Raw genomic sequence first — 19210 nt, forward strand, 5'->3', positions numbered from 1 at the left:
CGAGCCTATCATTCATCTATCCTCCATTCGGCGATCGACTGATCAAGCGATATGCAAGATAGCACCTCCACGTCCGTAACCTAGATCGACCACCTGGCTTCCTTGCAACATCAACTTGGATCGATGAAACTCGATTGCTACCAGATAAGTCGAACCTTGCTCTACATCAATCCCTTCACCGGCGACCGGTATTTTTTACGCCGGTTTGAACCGGGCCGGGACTTTTGCTGGGGTAATCGGTCGTCTTTTGGTATCGAGCTGCCAAGGACCGGGTAAGAAATACCGTAATCGAAATAGTCGCATTGTGTTAGCGGCAGGCATGCCATTTTGCGATCGGCGGAACACGAGTCGCGTTATCTCCAGCTATCAAAGGCCCTGCTGGAATTCGTCAGGGATTCTTTGGTAACATCCCGGGACCGGCTATCAGTGATATACGAGGACTCGGGGCTCGTCTATTCCTAGGGTCTGGTCCGGAGCATTCCAGCGACTCAGCGGAGTCGACCAGGTCATGATATAACAGACGACGCCTAGCTTGCTACATGCCTCTCATCTCCTCCCTATTAGAAATCACCAAGTCTACGCTTTGCCTCAATCGGACTGCTATCAAGATCATGCCGCCTTCCCCGCTCCCCGTCGCAAACCCCACGACCTCCTTCTGGAGATCGTCTCCACACCCCCTGGACGATTATCGGTCTACCTCTGACGTCCCTTCACAAGTGGATATTGCTATCATTGGTGCCGGTTATGCAGGCGTGTCGACAGTTTACCACATCCTCGACATCTGCAAGCGTCGGGGCACCGTGCCTCCTAATATCGTGATTCTTGAAGCTCGGGAAGCCTGTTCTGGGGCTACCGGTCGCAATGGTATGTTATATCCCTGAACTCGCCTTTTTCAGACTCCAGTCTCAAATAATCTCGTCATAGGCGGTCATCTCAAACCCGACCCCTCAAATCGGCCGTCCAGTCTCGCCGTCACCCATGGCGTCGAGATTGCTTCCGAGTGTGCGACTTTTGAGGCGCGAAATCTTTCTGCGGTGAAGAAGACGATAGAAGATGAGAGCATTGATTGCGATTTTGTCTTGACACGCGCGGTCGACGTAATGATGTCAGATTCCGTCTACAACAAGATGAAATCCGGATTCGACATGCTCAGAAAGAATGCCTTCCCAGGGATGGAAGATGTGCACTTTGCGAAGGGCGCGGACGCGGAAAGGGTGAGCCGAATAACACGCCTGCTCATCGTAGGATGTCAAGATGCTGATCAGAACTAGTTGTCAGGCGTCAAAGGGGCCAAGGGCTGCCTTTCTTACTCTGCGGGCCATCTGTTCCCATACAAGCTCATCCTTCACTTGCTGAGCAATGCCATTGACGCTGGCGTGAATGTGCAAACACACACACCTGTCACCGGGGTTACCAAGTCGGCCGACACGGAGGGCTACTTTACGCTCACAACACCACGGGGCTTAGTCCGAGCAAAAGACATCGTGTACGCAACCAATGGCTATATTTCATCGCTACTGCCCGAGTTTACCGATACAATTATCCCATCACGGGGCATTTGCAGCCATATAAAGCCCACCAAGAATCCTGCACCCTTCCTGCCGAATTCGTACATGATTCGCTGGTCAGACACCAAGTACGAGTATTTGATCCCGAGACCTGACGGCAGCATCGTTGTCGGAGGTGCGCGGTCCGAGTTTTACCATGACCTTGAAAGCTGGTACAACAATGTCAACGATGACCTGTTGATCGACTCTGCAAAGACCTATTTTGATGGATATATGCAGCGCGTATTCCAAGGATGGGAAGACAGCGGCGCTTACACATCCCAGTTGTGGACAGGAAGTAAGTTGACGTGTCTCATTCAAGCTGTTGAAATAACTACTAACAAAATCCGCAGTAATGGGGTACTCATCTGACTCAATGCCCCATATAGGTGTCGTTCCAGGAAGAAAGAACCAGTTCATGCTTGCTGGGTTCACTGGACATGGCATGCCTCAGATATTTCTCTCGGCAAAAGGAATAGCGTCAATGGTGCTTGATAGAGTAGATTTCCCGAGTACAGGTATTCCAAGGATATATATGGCTACACAAACTAGATTGGATAATCCAAAGAACTCTATACTAGATGGCTGGAGGGAAGTACACAAGAAGCTGGACAATGCTAAACTATAAGGAGGGGGCTGCTTATATAATGATACGAAAACTGTTGTTCGTCATTCAACCAAATCGTGCTTTGTATTAACACTTCAATCCCATTGATCAAACACTTTTGCTTTATTCATTCATGTGCTTCCTCGGCTAGACCAGCTTCTCCAGGGAATAAACTTTACCTGTACTTCGGTACGCCTGTGCCCCTAGCTTGAGCTGCCTCTTACCGCCCGTCTCAAGGCCAGGTTGGCTCTTTGTCCAAGATAAAGAAGAGATAAGGGTCCCGACGAGTCATACAGTCGTATTCGCGGGATTTATTCAACACAGCTAGGTGGTGACGTAGTTTGTATCTTACAAGACGTAGCTCTTCCTGTCAATAACCAAGAAGCTACTACCACCGCAATAATGAGGCCTCATTGAGAGGTACAAGCCGTACAATCATACACTCCGAGCCTTATATACGGCGAATAGTACTGGTTCCGCTGAGTGCTTTCAGCCCGGAGAAGCTTACGGTGGACAGCTCTTATGCCGGCGAGATGTTGAATGGCCGATCTAGGATTCTGTGTAGAGATCATCCGTTGGGATTGGGAGGGTGGCAGACGGGATCAGCAGCCGTCCCGTGCGATCGGTAGAGATTTATAACTTGACGTCACTGACGGATCATATTAGGTTAATTCGGATGAAAAGGGAGGGGAAGGGGGGTGGTGACTACTTGACCAGGCCGAGACAATTATCACCCCATTCATTTGTGGCTTGTGGCTTGACATGTGAGCAAGACTGAATGGCACCAGCATAAGTATATGAACTAATGTACCCCCTCGCTTCGATTCGTCGTCCATTTGCACCGGTCTGTACCATCTCCGGGAATACATTGCTTCTGACTTATATCAGTAAACACAACCACAACCAACCCACATCCCTCAATCTCCTTCAACATGTCGCGCGACCAGATACACAGTGGCAGGTCCCACAAGGCCATTTCTGTATTCTTGCGCCTGGGTGAGCTTTCTTCCGCCGTCATTGTCTTGGGCATTCTCAGTCGCTTTGCCTATCTACTGGGAGTTGCTCAAGTTCATGCCGACGGGAGAATTGTCTACGCCATGGTGACCGCAGGGATCGGCATCCTCTTCTCTCTTCTGTTCTGCCCCCCCTTCGATAGCCTCTTCATGGCCTTCCCGTTCGATTTCATCTTGTGGATAATGTGGCTGGTGGCATTCTGCCTGCTTGAAACGGTACGACCAAACCCATCATTCCTATTCCTATGCTCCATTCTTGGCTGGACGTCGTACTTATCACCTCCATGAACAGAGAACATCCTCGGGGGTCTGCTCTGCTCGCTGGTATAACGATTATTGGGGCTACTACTGGGGCCGTTACTGGCGCGTTGGTGGCATCGGAACAGTCAACGTCAACAGGGCGGGATGTGGCGAGTGGAGAACAACACTGGCATTTTCCTTCGTCGCTTCCTTCCTGCACCTCGTCAGTGGTATTTTGGTGAGTAATGTCCCGCTTCATCTTAGATTCCGAAGATTCGTCAAAGCTCATCAAATATTCGCAGGGAATTTATGTCTTCCGTACATATGTCCACGTAGCGGCGACAATGGAAACTGTGAAACATACAACAGAAAAGCTCTCCAAGTGAGTCTATCACGGTCATTATACTACCTAGCTTCTTCAGACTAATGCTTATCCTTCTACCAGGAGCAGTAAGAAACCACCACGCGGTTCTGATCAGATTGCGGATGTTGAGAATGGAACAAGCACTACTCAACCCCCACCCAAGGACGAGACGCAGCCTGCTGGTCTTCGTAATTAATGGTGGCACTATTCCCCCATTGAACATTGACTCGACCTTCTTGCTTGTTATAATGCCACTATGTACTTGAGTGCCAGGTGAGAAGGCTGAAACGACACAGATTGGATCTCGCTGCCGTACGCGGTTGATTGGAAACACTGCAATAATACATCATGGTTTTCATTGACCGACAATGTTCTTCTGTGATAATTTCCCAATCAATGTAAAGGCTTGCGAGAGGAGGGTACACCGACGACTCCATGTGGTCAGCGGGCAGAATACTGGGGAAATCACATGCGAGCCCAATTGAAGCCCAGAGATGCACACGGAGCTATCCGCCTTCTCAGCTGAAAAACCAGGACAACTTCGGCTTGCGTCTGAATTCTCATTACTAATAGCAATCTGGAGTTTAACCTTCGCCGAGATGAGGCACCAGTCTACACCTTAAAGGATGCATACATTACGATAGCGGGGTGACACGAGTGACAGGTCAGATGTGACAGAATCCAACTAGTCGATGGATGGCATTTGGCTGCATATGTGGCGCAACTCAATATTGTTGTGGCAGAGAAACGGCCACCGTACGGTATGAACCATGGATCATGGAGATCCTCTTGTCATGCCCCGTATGTTGATCCATACAAGGTGGTTGTAGTCTACTTTGTGAGTGAATACATCTCAACAGAGGCGGTCAATACGTTTATCATTTCCACATTGCTTGAGAGCTGCTGTCTCCTTGCCGTCCCAATATGGGTATGCACTCCCGTGCCGTGCGGAATTGGTTCAACTCGTCAGCGGCTTGTGGCTGAAGTGTAATTGTGACACGTCCACGCTGAGCGTGTGGCCCAATTATGTTCAAGAGACGAGGTGCATGCCCGAAACGTCAAAGGATGGGAATTCGTGAATAGGACTAATGATGCTCCTTTGTGCAAGCCTCCCAGGCCGGACTTTTCGGCATTGTCCGAGATATTCCCATCAGCGCGACCCAATACAATTTGCCCTGTTTAGTTAACCCCCAATAATTATTTCACGTTCATAATCCGATTGAGAACAGCTTTCTGGACCGCCGACACTGCTATGTGCGCGAGGGGATGTTTTTTCGGGTCGTGATCCAAGAGTATGTCCATGGTTGCTGAAGCTGTGGCCACTGTGGCGACTTTGAATCCCTTCTTTCCAAGCCACAACCCATGATCATTCCGAATTCGGTACGCTGCCCCTACTGCCGTACTAATCGCCTTTTCTGCAGCATGCTTTTCCATAGCATATTTTTCTACAACATGCTCAATTTTGCTGCGTTCCCTTGGCGGATGTTTCTTTTTCTGATTGGTTCTGTGGCGGCCGCTCGTCCCTGGGGTGATGCTGCGTGACCGTTGACGGTGGGATTCATGAGCATGGAAACGGGCGTCGCTAGGTTTGCTCTTTGGACTCGATTTATCGCTGATGTCTCCCGAATTTCTTGATTTCTGGTACCGAGAATGGCCGGGTGGGTCGACAATCATCAATGGCAAGCCATGAGAGCGAGAGGTATTGTGCTCGTCTTCATCCCTCCAGTGATGGCGTCCGCGTCCGCGACCTCGGTGTCGTGTATGACCATCGTGTTCCATGTTTATGGATGATGACGTGAATGTATTCATGAAAAATGCCTACTATATATATTTACTACGATTCCGGGTGGGAAATGGCGCTCGTTGCTGTTCACAAGCACCACACTTTGCATGTGCATTATGCCAAAGAATGAGCCCTGTAATGGAAACGAGCAGGCCGGGAAGCCCTCACATCAATTACCAATGGCAGATGAGGCAACGGTCATTGAACCTTATCATAATTGATTCCAGTGAATATGGAGAAGCAATCCCCTCAATGTCGTCTTGCTCTAGCGTTGCCGTTGGAAGAAGCGAGGAGATTGAACGACACCTTGCGGCAAGGGTGCTAGGACTACCACTCTCCGCCAGTGCAGGGATGTCCCTTGTGACGTAATTCTGATGGTGGATTCATGACGACTTCGAAATAGGTCCAATGGACAAACAGGGGTTTTTCGAGCTAGTGATGAGACAAAATGGCCTGATCGGATCAGGCATAAAGTCCCCTCAAACTCAAACAAAGGAGGCTCAAACTCATTCGCTATGGCTACTGATCCACATGCTCGCGATCTCGATCCCAAAGCTCAAGCAGCCACGTGTTTACCCAGACCAGCATGGCTGTTCTGCATGACATCCATGTGGTAGCACTGCGGAAAATGTCTTGAACACAATGCACCACCAATTATATCCCTGAATCAGGAGCAGTTGCAGCATACAGCTGCAGGACTGTGGCTTGGGTTTGTTATTCAGAATGGATGTCGGCAGTTCGGATACGAGACTCCGTCCGTAGTGTTGTGTCCCAGAGGCTCGACTTCTGACGCCTGATGATACAAGTCAAGGAGATCGATAATCTGAGATTTTGATACCACTAAGAGGCTCGTCTTCCTGTATGATCGTCAGGGCACTCGTCGTCGTGGTTCTCAAACCACACCCACAAATGTTTAGCCTGTTGTTGATTCCCCGCACTAGGGACAAGCGGATGATCCTTTGTCTCGGCCACCCCTAGAGATCCCGAGAAGGTGGCCTGCGGCGCTATCTGGTAGAGGACATTGGCTTACAGACTCAAGGTTCTGTTAGCTACTCAATGGTAATTTTTCTTTGAATGCCGGGGTGGCATTCGCTGAGAAAGTCTACGTGGGGAGCTCCGAGCATGGCGTCGGAGGATCGCCTTGATTGGCTTCACATAAGCGACCTGAACCCTGACGCGTACAATAACAAGATCATTGGTCATGATGCAGTTTGCAGAAAACAGGCATTGTCCTTGTTGTCAAGGCACAGAGCCCTCATTAACGGCGACGGCGTTTCCCTGCCCTTGACAGCGTCCTGGAAACTTCGTCGATCAGGGCCACGTCGGTGGCGTACTTTGTGGTGTGACATCTCCGTGGCTTGTCTGGCGGTAACTGTGCCGATAGGTCAATATCGTAGCCGCAAGAGAACCTCTGCGGGGACATTCTTCACAAGTTCCTGATCAAATCAGGTTTGTTAACCTCGGCCTGATGCCGTTTCTATCAGCTACAGATTGAGTATCCATGGACTTAGAAGCTTGGGAAAATTTGCGGACCACGGCTTTGCGGGAAGTGCGAGATGTGTTGTGAGAGTCTCATGCGATGTCTGATGCACGGCGTACACCAATTCTGCCATTCACTTCCACCGAAAATGCCAGCCCAGTTTGAGTATGAATATGCCACTCTTCAATGACACGGTCTTGAAGCGTTACTTGATACTCAATCCCTATCTCTTTAATCATCCTTCGACATGATCTCCAACATGCTTCTTGATCAACACTTAGAAAGAAAAAGATAATATCATGAACCTGTGAGGCCAATATTCAGCAAACCAATTCTCTTCAAGGGACAGGGTAAATCATACATAACAAGACACATGGCCCCCTCTAGATAATCGGCCTGCCCATCACGGCATACTTCTGCGAGCAAAAGCGTTCCGAGGAAGATGGAAATTGTTTCCGGTGTTGGAAAGTGCAATGTCATAGGGGATCTCGATTGAATCGCCCACGAAAACAGGACCAGGACTGGGGCTACATACAGAGCCACGTGCATGCTTCGGCTGATTGCAAAGTCCATGGCCTTTGGCATCTTATTCTGGTAGGCAGCCACGATTGCACCCAGTCGAGATGGACCATCCGTTGCAAGGGGAAGAAGAACGAAACTCGCCATCCGATCACTGATGAAACGGGTATCTGATGCAGCGTCAAGTGTTCTAACCAGAAAGTAAGCAGACATCGAAGTCAGAGCAAGATTTCCGACGAGAAGTATTGCTTCAGCCATGCCAATCCAAAAGAGTTCTGCCATCGGTCGGTTACTCAACGCGTCAAACGGATCCATGAAAAGAGCTCTGTGCGATCTGAGTCTGTAGTGCAGATAAGTTGCGAATAGTACGAGAAGAGCTATGGACACTGAACGCGATACCCGCACGAGCGCCTCTTCACAATCATCGTCCACTCTGCATTGCGCCTCGGACAGGGCTGATGGGACAACGAGGGCACTCGATGCGACGATCATCAGGGAAGATGTCGTGGACGCATAGGATGTGCTGAAATTGGATTCTGAGTGGCGGATGCCAGCGATGAAGAAACACCATCCAATAACCTTGGCAAGTCAATAATCCCAAACGAAAGGAGAAGGAATTGAGGCTCACGAGAAGAAGGTTGGCTAATACGCTGCCAAGAATACATGACTGAATAACACGGATGGAATTGTTTTGAATAGCTGCCATGCCAACCTCATTCGTGTTAGTATATAGATCATTATGCTCTAGTAAGACTCACGATGAGTAACGGCGCATTATCGAAAAGGGCATACAACAGTCCTCCTCCCCCTGGTCCCAGAACAGCCGATAAACGGCACAACCTGCGGTTGTTTAGCTTGGACAGCGATGCGATGGCAAGGAAATTTAAATTGAAGACCAGTGCCGGGGATTTATCCAGGAAGCCAGCGGTTATTCCCAGGGGGGCAAAGACGATGAGAAGATTGGTGTAGCTGCCGGGTTTGCACATTTGCATACAACTTCGTAAACATTGCCGGCTGGGACGAGGGCTTTGGTCAGATGAGAGCAGGGGAGATCTCTCGTCTGCATGTTCGTAAGGCATGGGAAGCGCATCCATTGCGCAGCTCTTGGAATCCTTGGCGATCCGGAGTTGGTTCTGTTATTTCGGCTATGGGTTAGGAGTTTGCGCATTGCCTCTTTCGAAAGCCAAGAAGCCCCTTCGACGGTGGTGCGCTCAGTGGATAATACAATAACCCCCCATCGTGAAGATTCGAGAGATACATAGATGCCTGAGGAAGGAAAACGTCACATGCATGCTCCTACAAATTTGTCACAGTTGCATAGAATGGTCTAGACTGTGGTGTACCTCGTACACGCACTGTTGCTGTTCGGGGACCTTTGCTTTGTCTCCGCAAGCCACAGCTAGCGTCTCATTTGACGCCACCAATCTTCTATTGTAGAAGAAGCCCGAGGTGAATGCAATACCCGAGTCTATTTGAGCCATTCGGTAAGCTCGCCGAGCTGGACGGGGGGTTGACTTTCCTAGCGTAGCTCTGAGACATGGAGAAAAAACTTGGTAGGATTGAGTTCCGTGTACCTCTTACTGTGGCGTAGCTGAAATCGACATTCCTGTTACAGTGAAAATACAATACGATGAATGAATGACATACCCAGCCTGGACATAGCTACAGCAGCAGAATTATTGCGTCATTCTTGTCGGGTGACGTGTATTAGCAGCAACTCAAATTCTGAGGGCTGAGCTTTGGCTGAACCATCCCGTGAATATCGGCAAGACGGCCGGCCGGCTCCAGCCTCTGGTAGCGCGTCGATGTAGTAATGCCGTGAAGTGGAATACGACATGAAATACTATATGCACAAGAAGGAGCGCCAGGCTCGCCGGGGAAATCTTACGTCAACACCAGAACGATACACATCCAAAATCCAAATCGAAACCAAGCAGCACAAACATGGATTTCTCGGACTTTGAGGAGACAGATGACATATTTTCTGGCGATGAGCAGGACATGGCACCGGAGCCTGGGCCTAGCGCGCCATTCCGACGATGCGACCATCTACCGTGTGCTCATCTGATGGGCGGCGTGCTGCCTCCTTGGATTGGTCATGGAGGCAAGCTTGTCGGGGTTGTTGATGTCGGGAGGTGAGTTCTTGGTGTCTAATTGACCTGAATTCGGCTGATGAACTCCTAGCAATGGCATCCGATTCTCCATTTCTGAGCTCTCCTCTGCACTTGCCCGCATCCTCCCGACTGTTCTGGTCTATCGATCGTCCATCTCGCTGTACGATACCCAGTTCGACCCTCAAACCGGCAAGCGTATTCCGATTCCCGCCCATATCATTGACTCTGTCTGCACCGTTCTGGGCCGCTTTGTCGTGATATGTGAAGATATTGGTGTCAAAAAGGAGGATATCCATGTTGTGGCAACAGAAGCGACCCGTACTGCTTTGAACTCTTCTACTTTCATCAAGGCCATACACGAGAAGACAGGGCTAAGTCTGACACTCCTGCCCAAGGAAGAGGAAGGCCAGATTGGAGCGCTTGGTATTGCCAGCGGATTCTCGAACATGGCTGGGCTAGTCATGGATTTGGGAGGAGGCAGCACCCAGATATCATGGATGATCAGCCAGGGAGGCGAAATCAGGACAAGCCCACATGGAAGCTTCAGTTTCCCCTACGGAGCGGCTGCCTTGACGAAGAAACTACACGATGTCCAGCACGGCAAGAAAAAAGAGGACAAGGAAATAGCTGTGAAGCAGTTCCGGACGGAGATGATTAAGAATTTCAGGGATGCATATCATCGCCTGCAGGTCCCAAGAGAATTGGTCGAGACAGCCCAGAGAGAAGGTGGGTTCCAGATCTATCTTTCTGGAGGTGGATTCCGGGGCTGGGGCTATTTGCTGCTTTACCTGAATCAGTCGGGAGAGGAGCAATACCCTATCTCCATCATCAACGGGTATACTGCCGGACGTAAACAATTCGAGGATACCGACACCATCGAAAAGATTGCCAAGGCTGCCAAAGACGTCTTTCGAATCTCGGATCGCCGGCGCTCTCAGGTTCCCGCCGTGGCTTTTCTCGTCAACGTGCTCGCCGAAGCTATTCCCAACGGCATCAAGGAAGCACACTTCTGCCAAGGCGGTGTGCGTGAGGGATACCTCTTCAAGCAACTTCCGATTGCAGTTCGACAGCAGTCTCCGTTAGAAGTAGCCACGAGCTTCTTTGCGCCAGACTCGCGGGTCGCACTTCAAGCATTGCTCAAGACTGCCATCCCGGCCCCATCGGCGACGAAGCGCTTCCCAGAAGCGTTCGGTCTTAATGTTATTGAATCGTTTGCGAATGCAATGTATGTGCACATGTTCATGTCGAAGGAAACAGCGTCCACGACAGCATTGTATTCGACAAGCGTCGGCCTGATGTCTACCATCCACGGCGTATCACATCGAGATCGAGCCCGGCTTGCATTGATGTTGGAGTCACGATATCAGGGAGAACTGCCACCTCGCGAGCTTGCGTTCCGTGAGTTGTTGCGAAAGCTCATCACCCCAGAGGAAGTCTGGTGGGCTTCTTATCTCGGCAGAGTTGGTTACTTGGTGACCAGGCTCTATCCTGGCGGAAAGATCCACAAGGCATATCCCAGGGTGGTATTTTCATCCCAGTGGTCGTGGAGTCTTGGCAAGGATAAGGACAAGGAGGGTTTGCTGCTTACAATCTCCCTGCAAAGAACCAAGGAAGACAAGGCCAAGATCAAGGACACCCTCCATGGGCTAGTTAGAGCAGTTGAGAAGGTGGGCAAGAAGAAGAACTGGATTGAAATGCCAAAGGAAGATCCCTGGGGGTTAAAAGTAAAGGTTGAGATTGTTGAGGAAGGAATTCTGGAAGATGTGGAGATAGTTTAGTTAGCTTGAAGAGAATGGATTCTGTATATTCTCCTACGAGCAGACTATAGCAACCGCGAGGATGCAGTGGCACTCACGCTTGCATTATCGTCAACTCTGACGTGCACCGCCTCTGTGTAATCGCCGTCTTTAATGCCCTAAATATGGAGACACCGGAATCCTTTGTGAAATTTCCTCAAGACTCATCTAGAACATGCGTAGGAATAGGGGAACAAAACTTGGCTCTTCTTGGTATTTGCATCGGTTTGTCGACATGGACTGTCCCAGGGAGTTTGATCTAAGCTATGTGGCCCGGAGCTGGTATCTCCACTACATCAACGTGCTCTTCTGAATTCAACAAGATGGAAGAAAAAGATGAATTTTGCCATTCCAGTTTGACTTTAAACTAGCCGTGATCGTATCCGTAATAATATACAACGCTTTTTATGCGACTCTACCCTTACAGTCGGCTTGGCTTAATCAGGTGAACATTGACAGGTGAAATAGCCTTGCCAGTCTTCTCAAAGGACAGGATATTCTCCATGCCCAGCTTCTCGAAGCCAATGTGCGAGTCCAATGAAGCACCCGCATTGTGGGACAGAAGCTCGACGTTCTTCATCTTGACGAGCTCGGGGCTGATGTGAGGCTCGTTCTCGAAAACATCGAGACCCGCGGCAGAAAGGTGGCCGCTCTGTAGAACCTCGACTAGGTCGGCTTCATTGATGAGCTTGCCACGCGCAATATTGACCAGTCGGGCGCCCTTCTTCATCTTTGCTAGGCCGGTTTTGCTGAGGAGAGCCTCGCCGGCGAATGGAGTCGCAACCAGGACACAGTCGGCCTCGGCCAGAAGAGTGTCGGAGCTCTTGTGGAAGACAGCCTCGAGAGGAGCCTCGACGTCCTTGGGGGCCTGCACGACATCGTTGTACAGGATCTTCATGTCAAGAGCCTTGTAGGCCTTCTCGGCGATGCGGCGTCCAATACGGCCAAAGCCAATGATGCCCAGGCTGAAGCCCTGCGGGTTCCGGGACACGGGCGCCAGGTTGCGGTTAGCATCCACGAACTGGTCCTTGTCGCCTGACCTCGCGGCAACGGCGGACCAGGACAGCAGGCGGAAAGTCGAGATGATGAGCCAGATGGCGGCGTCAGCTACAGACTCGGTGCAGGCGGCGGCAGCGTTGCAGTAGACAATTCCTACGTCGATAATCAGAATGGTTCAAAAACAACAACTGAGAGCAGCAGATTTACCTCGACGGGCGAGAGCCTCAGTGTCAACCCAGTCAAAACCGGCACCGGCACTGGCGTAGATCTTGCACGACGCGGGCAGCAGCGAGACCAATTCGGTGTCCCAGTTGCCCATCTCGCCTCCCGTGTTCCAGAACGGGCGGTAGATGGCCATGAAGTCGCCAAAGGCCTTGGTCTTCAGGGCCTGGATGAACTCGGTGCGTGACATGCTGTAGGAGCGGCGCACGTCGAACTTGGCCTCGAACTCCTTGTAGAGGTCATGGTTCCAGCGGATGTCGTCGCCGAGCTGCAGGACGATGGGCTTGGCCATTGTGACGGTGTTGATGGCTATGAGACGCGTGGGAGAAGAGGCAATTGGGCCGAGATGAGTCCAGTTGAATAGTTGAACGTGGGGCAGCTTTGTAAGGGGCTACGATGAATAAATACTGATCATGCCACTCGATGAAGCCCAGCCGCTTCACCGTTGCATGCTGTACGGATTGTCTGCCGAGTCGCGGGCGCCGGATCGAGAAACCCGACGCGTGGGAAGGGCAATTCTCTCCGAACGACGCCATGATTGGCTTCAATTCCTCAACGGCCCACCCCCAGACTGTGGGGGGGACACGCTAGATTCGGGCTTCTTTCCGAGCGGAGGCGGAATGGATCGACTTTGGGCTCGTGATGATCGAATCAGCTGTAAGATTCGGGCGAGATATAGACGTCGCAGAGCCGTCCGGACGAATGGGCGTTTGGGATTTATAGTGAATACTAATTAAAGGCTTTCAGAGAGAAAGACTCCTGCGGCCTTCTCCCGAGGGGCTGGCTACGCTTTAAATAGTGTCGACTTGGTTTGCGGGGCCCTGGACGAGTGAACGCACTGATTGCCGAGATGTCGATTTTGCAGCATTATCACTTGAGATTTCCTTTCGTTCTTCTAACAAATTGAAGGTCATTATGTGCTTTGATGACCTTCTTGGCCCGTCGCATTTGCCCAAGCGGCTCAGAACTGGCCCTCGTACATCCCGGACAGAATTGACGGCCATCGCTCCAAGTTTTGTACCCCAGCACAACAACAACCAGTTACACGAAATAAATTCACTCCTCCCAAGCCGACACCAGCCAGTGAGAGCTCTTATCTGTATGTCAAGGGCCGGCGTCCCTTGATCCACTTGGTGCTACCAACAAATGTGTCACCCGCAATGCGGCTTGCGCAACACCCCAGGTGTACGACACAAGAACAAACAAGATGATGCAGCCCACTCCTGATAAAAATACCGCCTAGTCCTTCTTTTGAATCCGGGGAAAACTCAACCATACCAATCCAAGTACAACAATCAAGGCCAAGACAATAGGCTGCAGCACCGCAACACCCTTACTTGCGGCAATCGCACCAATTGCAAAGGGAAATACCGTGCCGCCGGTACCTCCCATGGCCATCGCGAACCCAATGGCACTCACATGGATATGCTTGGGGAGCAACTTGGCCGTCACCATGACCGCTCCGGGGAACATGGGGCCCAAGAAGAAGCCCAGGAACGCAACGGCAACGGCGGACACGATAAACTTGGGGACAAGCCAGAACAGAAGCTGGAGGCCGATGCAGAGGCCGAGATATATCGTGATGCACACCCGCTCGCCATACCGTTCGGTGACAAACCCGAGCACAGCGCGCCCCAGAGCCTGGCCTGCCCAGAAGCCAGAGACGGACGCTCCTGATGCATACGCGGACGCGTTTCGCACTTTAAGCATAAAAGTAACAATCCATCCCCCCAGACCAACTAAACGCGACTATCAGATTAATGTGTTCAGGCAGAGAGCTAGGAGACGTACCCTCGACGCCCATGTACGCGAAGAAGAAAAGCGAAGCCAGCCAGGTGACTTTTGACTTGAGGGCTTCTCTCGTACCAGCTCCCGAAGACTCATGTGCGTGTTCGGCATTGTAGACGGCGCCAGTCTTGTGCCAAAAATTAATACTAGTGCCGATAAACTCGACAACTGCAATGCCGACCTGTGATAATGTTAGCGCACATCTCACATGGATGGCGTAGGACTTTATTACCATGATGTAGTAGTACGTGTACCAAGGTAAATCATACGTCACCACCAGTGAAGTAGCAATAAGGGGAGCAATCAAAGCACCGATTGAATAACAAGAGTGCATGAACCCCTGGATGGTGTTGGCCTTGTCCATGTTGCCAACCCAGGCACAGAAGCACGCGTCGCACAGTCCGTTACCAAAGCCGCTGATCATGTTGCAGATGACTAGGACAGGGTATGGCGGGTGAGCGGCCAGGGCGGCAAAGGTGATGATGTGGCATATCGGGCCCATAATGGCAACTCCGCGTTGGCCGAATCTGACGTGGATGCGGGCATTGGTGAATGCGGCGATAGAGTAGCCCGCGAAGGGGGTGAGGAAGATGAGAGAAACGACGGTGTAACTCAGGTCGTAGTATTTTTCGAGCTATCAACTTATGAGTACGTATCACGGTGAGAGTCGTGAATGGGTAGCTCGTACGTATGGGATCAGAGCCTGGAGAATGTCAGTTTTGAAGTATCACAAAGATCAACGGAGTCGTCATACGCCAACAGCAGCATCGTTCATTCCAGCAACAACAAAGGTCAAAAATGCAAACCCAAGCTTTGAAGCATTGCCCTTTGGGTAATTCCATCTCTCCAGCTGGGTTTGGGCATTCAGCGGTGGCACATCGGCGAGGGCATTTTCCACGGCGGGCTGGTCGTGGACAGTCGACTCGCCGAGACCCTTGCCTGAGCTCAATGGACGGAGGTGAATAGCCTCCAGTTGAGAGATGTGCGTGCCATTCTGGGTAGTCGTTACAGTCGCCATGGCAGTTTGTGGATTGCCAGAGATAAGCAGGGAGCGGAAAACGTGGTTCTGCTCGTTGTCAACAATATATCATCCCAATCGGTGACTCGGCCCGGTGGACCGATGAGGGAGACGATCATCTCGCGGACTGTCGCTGTTAACGCTTCAGTTAAGATTGTAGGTAGATGATCACAAGAGCACCCGAGGAGACACAAGGGGATGTACACTTATTTAGCCTGCAATCCAAGTATCAGAAGCTCGTATTGGCCCCATCCATACCTTAAGCCTTATCTGAGCTACTACGGAGACGCGGGGAGCTGCTTTCCGAGGAATAGCCTATTTCTAGGGAATTGCTGTCCGAACTTATGCCCGAATATTTCCCCGGACCTACCCTACGTCAGAAGAGGGCGTAATGTATGTGGAAGGCGTCAAAAGCCAGCTTGGGCGTCGCGAGATGGATCTGCTGAACTTGGCTTTGGTTTGCAATGACGATATTTCTCTTATATTGCAAGTGGTCACTTTTATCAATGTGTAGTACCCCACCCTTTCTCTCTGCTGAGGGTTAATCTACTGACATGACAGCTGTTGTGCTACGTAGTACGAGCGGTTTGATACTAATTGGTTGGAGGATGATTCCGAAGCGTTTTAAGTTGCACCACGCCGTTCCTATTATTTTCCATTGCATCCACGTCGGCCTCGTGAAATATAGAATTTTTGCTCTTACAAGATGACACAGACAACGGCCTCTATCGTCATGTTATGCTCTCTAGATGAGCAATTCAAATGAGCAACGCAAGTGCGGGGTCGGCCATTGAATGGATCAACGAAGCATTGACGATCGCTTCAGACGGACTGCTAGACGCAGTTGTGCAATCAGGTTAAATAAGTGTATCTGCTCCAGCACTCTGGTCAATCGCATGGCTCAGCTGGGTGAGCCAGGCATTCATATAGGCCCTGATAGTGGCCTCTAATGTACGAATAGGCGTGGGAAACCGGCTGCTTCTGCTATTTTCTATTACCTAGCTGCGTACATTAGGACGCGACCGCGATGCGAAAGATTGCTTTAGCCTCGCGTGGAATAACACGCAGTCAGCTGTAGAAATGGGTTCAGCTACATCCACTAAATTTTAACCATATACCACCTTGATTGCCCCGAGCAGGGCAGTGACAGCATGTTCTGACCAAGGTCGCTTAGTGGCCAGCCTTTATTTTCAGCTCTATTTTATCATTTCGCGTGGCTGCGTCCTAGAGGACTGGCGCGCTTTGCTCAGGTGGTCAATTGTCCAACTTCCCACTGCGTAGCCTAGCTCTTAGGCCGCAAGCCGCTTGCAACATGCCGTGTTACCCGTGTGCGCCTACGAGAATGGGTTCACCGACATTCAATAAGCACTTGGGAAACGAGGCGCTATTGTGGCGTTGCCGGATCTCCAAGAGATGTCATCGCTCCGGATCACCACCTACCAACGAGATGGGCCTTTCAAGTCTAGATGGGCCCTTTTAAGTCTAGATGGGCCCTTTTAAGTCTAGACCATGAGGCTGAGATGTGGCGTCACTAAAACGCCAGCAAATGCGACAAATCTGTGTGATCACGGCCTCTGTTTAATCGTCGTCTCCTTAGTCTAATCTAGATGCGTCTTAAAGGCTAGCCGCCGGCCACCTGATTATTTTCAGGGCGGAGGATGTCGCCTTGACGAAACTCTTCAAGTCCAGCGAAACACCCATCCATCCGCGTCTTCGGTTACGCCCCTTCCAATATGCATGTCTCTCTTCTTTCCGTCTTGTCCTTCGTCGCCTTGGCGGAGGCGCAGTGGCAGAGCTGTGCAAAGCCTTGGGCCCCGGGGATTAAGCCCGGCGAAAGCTTCACCATCAAAGCTCAGTGCCACCTCTTTCCGGGCTATCCCAAGAGATTCGGCAAGACAAAGGTCACCGCTTCCTACACCGAGAAATGGATCGCATCCGGCGCCAGGCCGGAGCAAGTGGCAGCGGTGCTTGAGCAAACCCTCGACGACAGCATAACCAAGTACAGCGAGTTCGCCACGCTTCCGAAAGAGGTCGTCGTCATCGTCACACCCGCGGTCGACGGAACTACCCTCGCCGAGACCATCTACCCAGAACAAATGAAGTCGCCTTGCCAGATCCAGACGTTCAAACAATGGAGCCACGAAGCAGCAGGTGCCGACGTTCCTCGAGCCTTGCAAGCAATCGCGCACGAGCTGTACCACTGCATCCAGCTCCTTGAGCTGGGGGATGTACAGAACCCTCATTGGGTACTTGACGGATCCGCAAACTACTTTAGCAACGTCGTGTATCCAGCTACGAACCTGGAATGGCCCAAGAATGGTTTCGGCTACAAGCCTAGCTCGCCGATATACGCCCAGCCCGGATTAGACGCTTACGGGACTAGCATATTCTTCCAATCTCTGGAAGCGACAAAGGGCCTCGACTATATCAATGAGTGGGTGATGGTAACAGATCCGACGCCCGCCAAGCTGGAGAGGAGGCGTCTCTCAGAGCTACCGAGCTTTACCGATCTATTCTTATTGTTCGCCAAGCAGTATTCGCTCGAGTCTATCATAGACACTAGTGGTGTTCCCATCCCTGGCCTACCGAAGATCGAACCAACCAGTGCCAAAGTCACGTTCAACAAGGCGGGAACAACTGGTACTGCGACACTCAAAGTTGTCCCATTCACGATCCGCGTCTTTAAGCTCACGCTCAAGGCCGGCCACCCGGCAGTGATCTACTCGGCTGCCGACAGTGAGCAGCGACTGGCTTATCGGGACCCCAGCAACTCGGAGTGGACCAAGATGCCAAGTGGCCCGCCATCAGGATCCGCGGGAGAAGTGGATTGCCACGACCCAGGTTCTACCCAGACAATTCTCGTCCTATTCGTGTCCACCGCAGACGCCAAGAGTGATACAGTGAAAATCACCATCAAACGTCAACCTAAGAAAAAGTGCAAGAAGAAGGGACCTGGTGGATTTGTCCTCTATCCGCTGTTTAACGAGAAGACGTCCGGTGCTGTCTGTCCGAAGGGGACACACTTTTCTTCCGTCGCGGCCTGGTGCTGCCCTGAAGGGATGGAGTTGGATCTGACTGTCGCGTCGGAAGTCAGCATTTGCTGTCCCACTTGTAGGTTGTTCATTTTCCAGGTTCCGGGTGTGTCAGCTAACGGAAACAGCGGCGGATTGCAGTAAAGGCGTCATTCCTAATCATCTCAGGTGTGCGGATCCCGACTGGGTGCTTTGGTCGCAGGACTTCAGACAGGTTGGATGTTGCATGAAGGGCTACGTCCCGACCTCTCAACGGTACTGTGTGACGGATACCAGTCAGCGCGGACCTAGATTTTCAGTTGTGGGTTCATCTGATATATGCACTACGCGAAGAGAAGAATGTACTGACAATACATCATTAGGTCCCACAAACCTAACACGGTCAACCCTAGACGAGTGGTTGCTACCACGCAATACGACATTTGAGAATTTCGGCTGCCATCCTGGGTTCATACACTCTATTTGTTTCTATGACGTCTTCAAAGTACGAGCGTATGTGTCGGATCGACTTCTGATATCTACTTAATAGTGTTGAGCAGCTGTATCAGGGCGTTTATCACACTTTATAGCTGAGGCTCAATATGAAAATATCACTGAACTTGACTACGTAGCCATATTCTGTATTGGCAACCGTGCAAAAGCCAACATAGGCTCTCTCGATCTAAGAAGAGGTGCTGCGGGTTTTGCC

At 51.0% G+C, this 19210-nt stretch overlaps 8 protein-coding genes across 8 annotated transcripts; 4 read left to right on the forward strand and 4 right to left on the reverse strand.

Annotated features, from left to right (window-relative positions):
* The first annotated feature begins 569 nt into the window (after positions 1-569).
* On the forward strand, positions 570-2182 carry BGZ61DRAFT_424162 (FAD dependent oxidoreductase). Its single transcript, XM_046243590.1, has 4 exons — positions 570-864; positions 925-1214; positions 1272-1845; positions 1901-2182. The coding sequence occupies exons 1-4, from the start codon at positions 612-614 to the stop codon at positions 2173-2175; spliced, it is 1392 nt and encodes a 463-aa protein (XP_046101900.1). The 5' UTR covers positions 570-611; the 3' UTR covers positions 2176-2182.
* Positions 2183-3086: 904 nt separating this feature from the next.
* Positions 3087-3793, forward strand: BGZ61DRAFT_495671 (uncharacterized protein; the record flags this gene model as incomplete). Its single annotated transcript, XM_046250924.1, has 3 exons — positions 3087-3383; positions 3460-3645; positions 3710-3793. 3 exons carry the CDS (start codon positions 3087-3089, stop codon positions 3791-3793), a joined length of 567 nt encoding a protein of 188 aa, XP_046101901.1.
* A 1114-nt stretch (positions 3794-4907) lies between these two features.
* Positions 4908-5550, reverse strand: BGZ61DRAFT_549705 (uncharacterized protein; the record flags this gene model as incomplete). The annotated part of the gene is made up of 1 exon (XM_046255441.1): positions 4908-5550. One exon carries the CDS (start codon positions 5548-5550, stop codon positions 4969-4971), a length of 582 nt encoding a protein of 193 aa, XP_046101902.1. The 3' UTR covers positions 4908-4968.
* Positions 5551-7331: 1781 nt separating this feature from the next.
* Positions 7332-8539, reverse strand: BGZ61DRAFT_357330 (Ca2+ transporter; the record flags this gene model as incomplete). Its single annotated transcript, XM_046240870.1, has 3 exons — positions 7332-8132; positions 8182-8252; positions 8308-8539. The coding sequence occupies 3 exons, from the start codon at positions 8537-8539 to the stop codon at positions 7332-7334; spliced, it is 1104 nt and encodes a 367-aa protein (XP_046101903.1).
* A 925-nt stretch (positions 8540-9464) lies between these two features.
* BGZ61DRAFT_424171 (Ppx/GppA phosphatase family-domain-containing protein) lies at positions 9465-11445 on the forward strand (the record flags this gene model as incomplete). Its single annotated transcript, XM_046243591.1, has 2 exons — positions 9465-9688; positions 9738-11445. Exons 1-2 carry the CDS (start codon positions 9498-9500, stop codon positions 11443-11445), a joined length of 1899 nt encoding a protein of 632 aa, XP_046101904.1. The 5' UTR covers positions 9465-9497.
* Positions 11446-11884: 439 nt separating this feature from the next.
* Positions 11885-12976, reverse strand: BGZ61DRAFT_357171 (uncharacterized protein; the record flags this gene model as incomplete). The annotated part of the gene is made up of 2 exons (XM_046240853.1): positions 11885-12615; positions 12670-12976. The coding sequence occupies 2 exons, from the start codon at positions 12974-12976 to the stop codon at positions 11885-11887; spliced, it is 1038 nt and encodes a 345-aa protein (XP_046101905.1).
* A 645-nt stretch (positions 12977-13621) lies between these two features.
* On the reverse strand, positions 13622-15675 carry BGZ61DRAFT_455486 (major facilitator superfamily domain-containing protein). Its single transcript, XM_046246386.1, has 5 exons — positions 15227-15675; positions 15161-15175; positions 14705-15106; positions 14476-14653; positions 13622-14423 (listed from the first exon to the last, which is right to left on the reverse strand). The coding sequence occupies exons 1-5, from the start codon at positions 15488-15490 to the stop codon at positions 13924-13926; spliced, it is 1359 nt and encodes a 452-aa protein (XP_046101906.1). The 5' UTR covers positions 15491-15675; the 3' UTR covers positions 13622-13923.
* A 1548-nt stretch (positions 15676-17223) lies between these two features.
* Positions 17224-18666, forward strand: BGZ61DRAFT_357409 (uncharacterized protein; the record flags this gene model as incomplete). Its single annotated transcript, XM_046240877.1, has 1 exon — positions 17224-18666. The coding sequence occupies one exon, from the start codon at positions 17224-17226 to the stop codon at positions 18664-18666; it is 1443 nt and encodes a 480-aa protein (XP_046101907.1).
* Positions 18667-19210: the final 544 nt, after the last annotated feature.

The sequence above is a fragment of the Ilyonectria robusta genome, assembly GCF_021365365.1.
Source record: "Ilyonectria robusta strain PMI_751 chromosome Unknown BGZ61scaffold_15, whole genome shotgun sequence".
In the NCBI taxonomy this organism is placed as follows: Eukaryota; Fungi; Ascomycota; class Sordariomycetes; order Hypocreales; family Nectriaceae; genus Ilyonectria; species Ilyonectria robusta.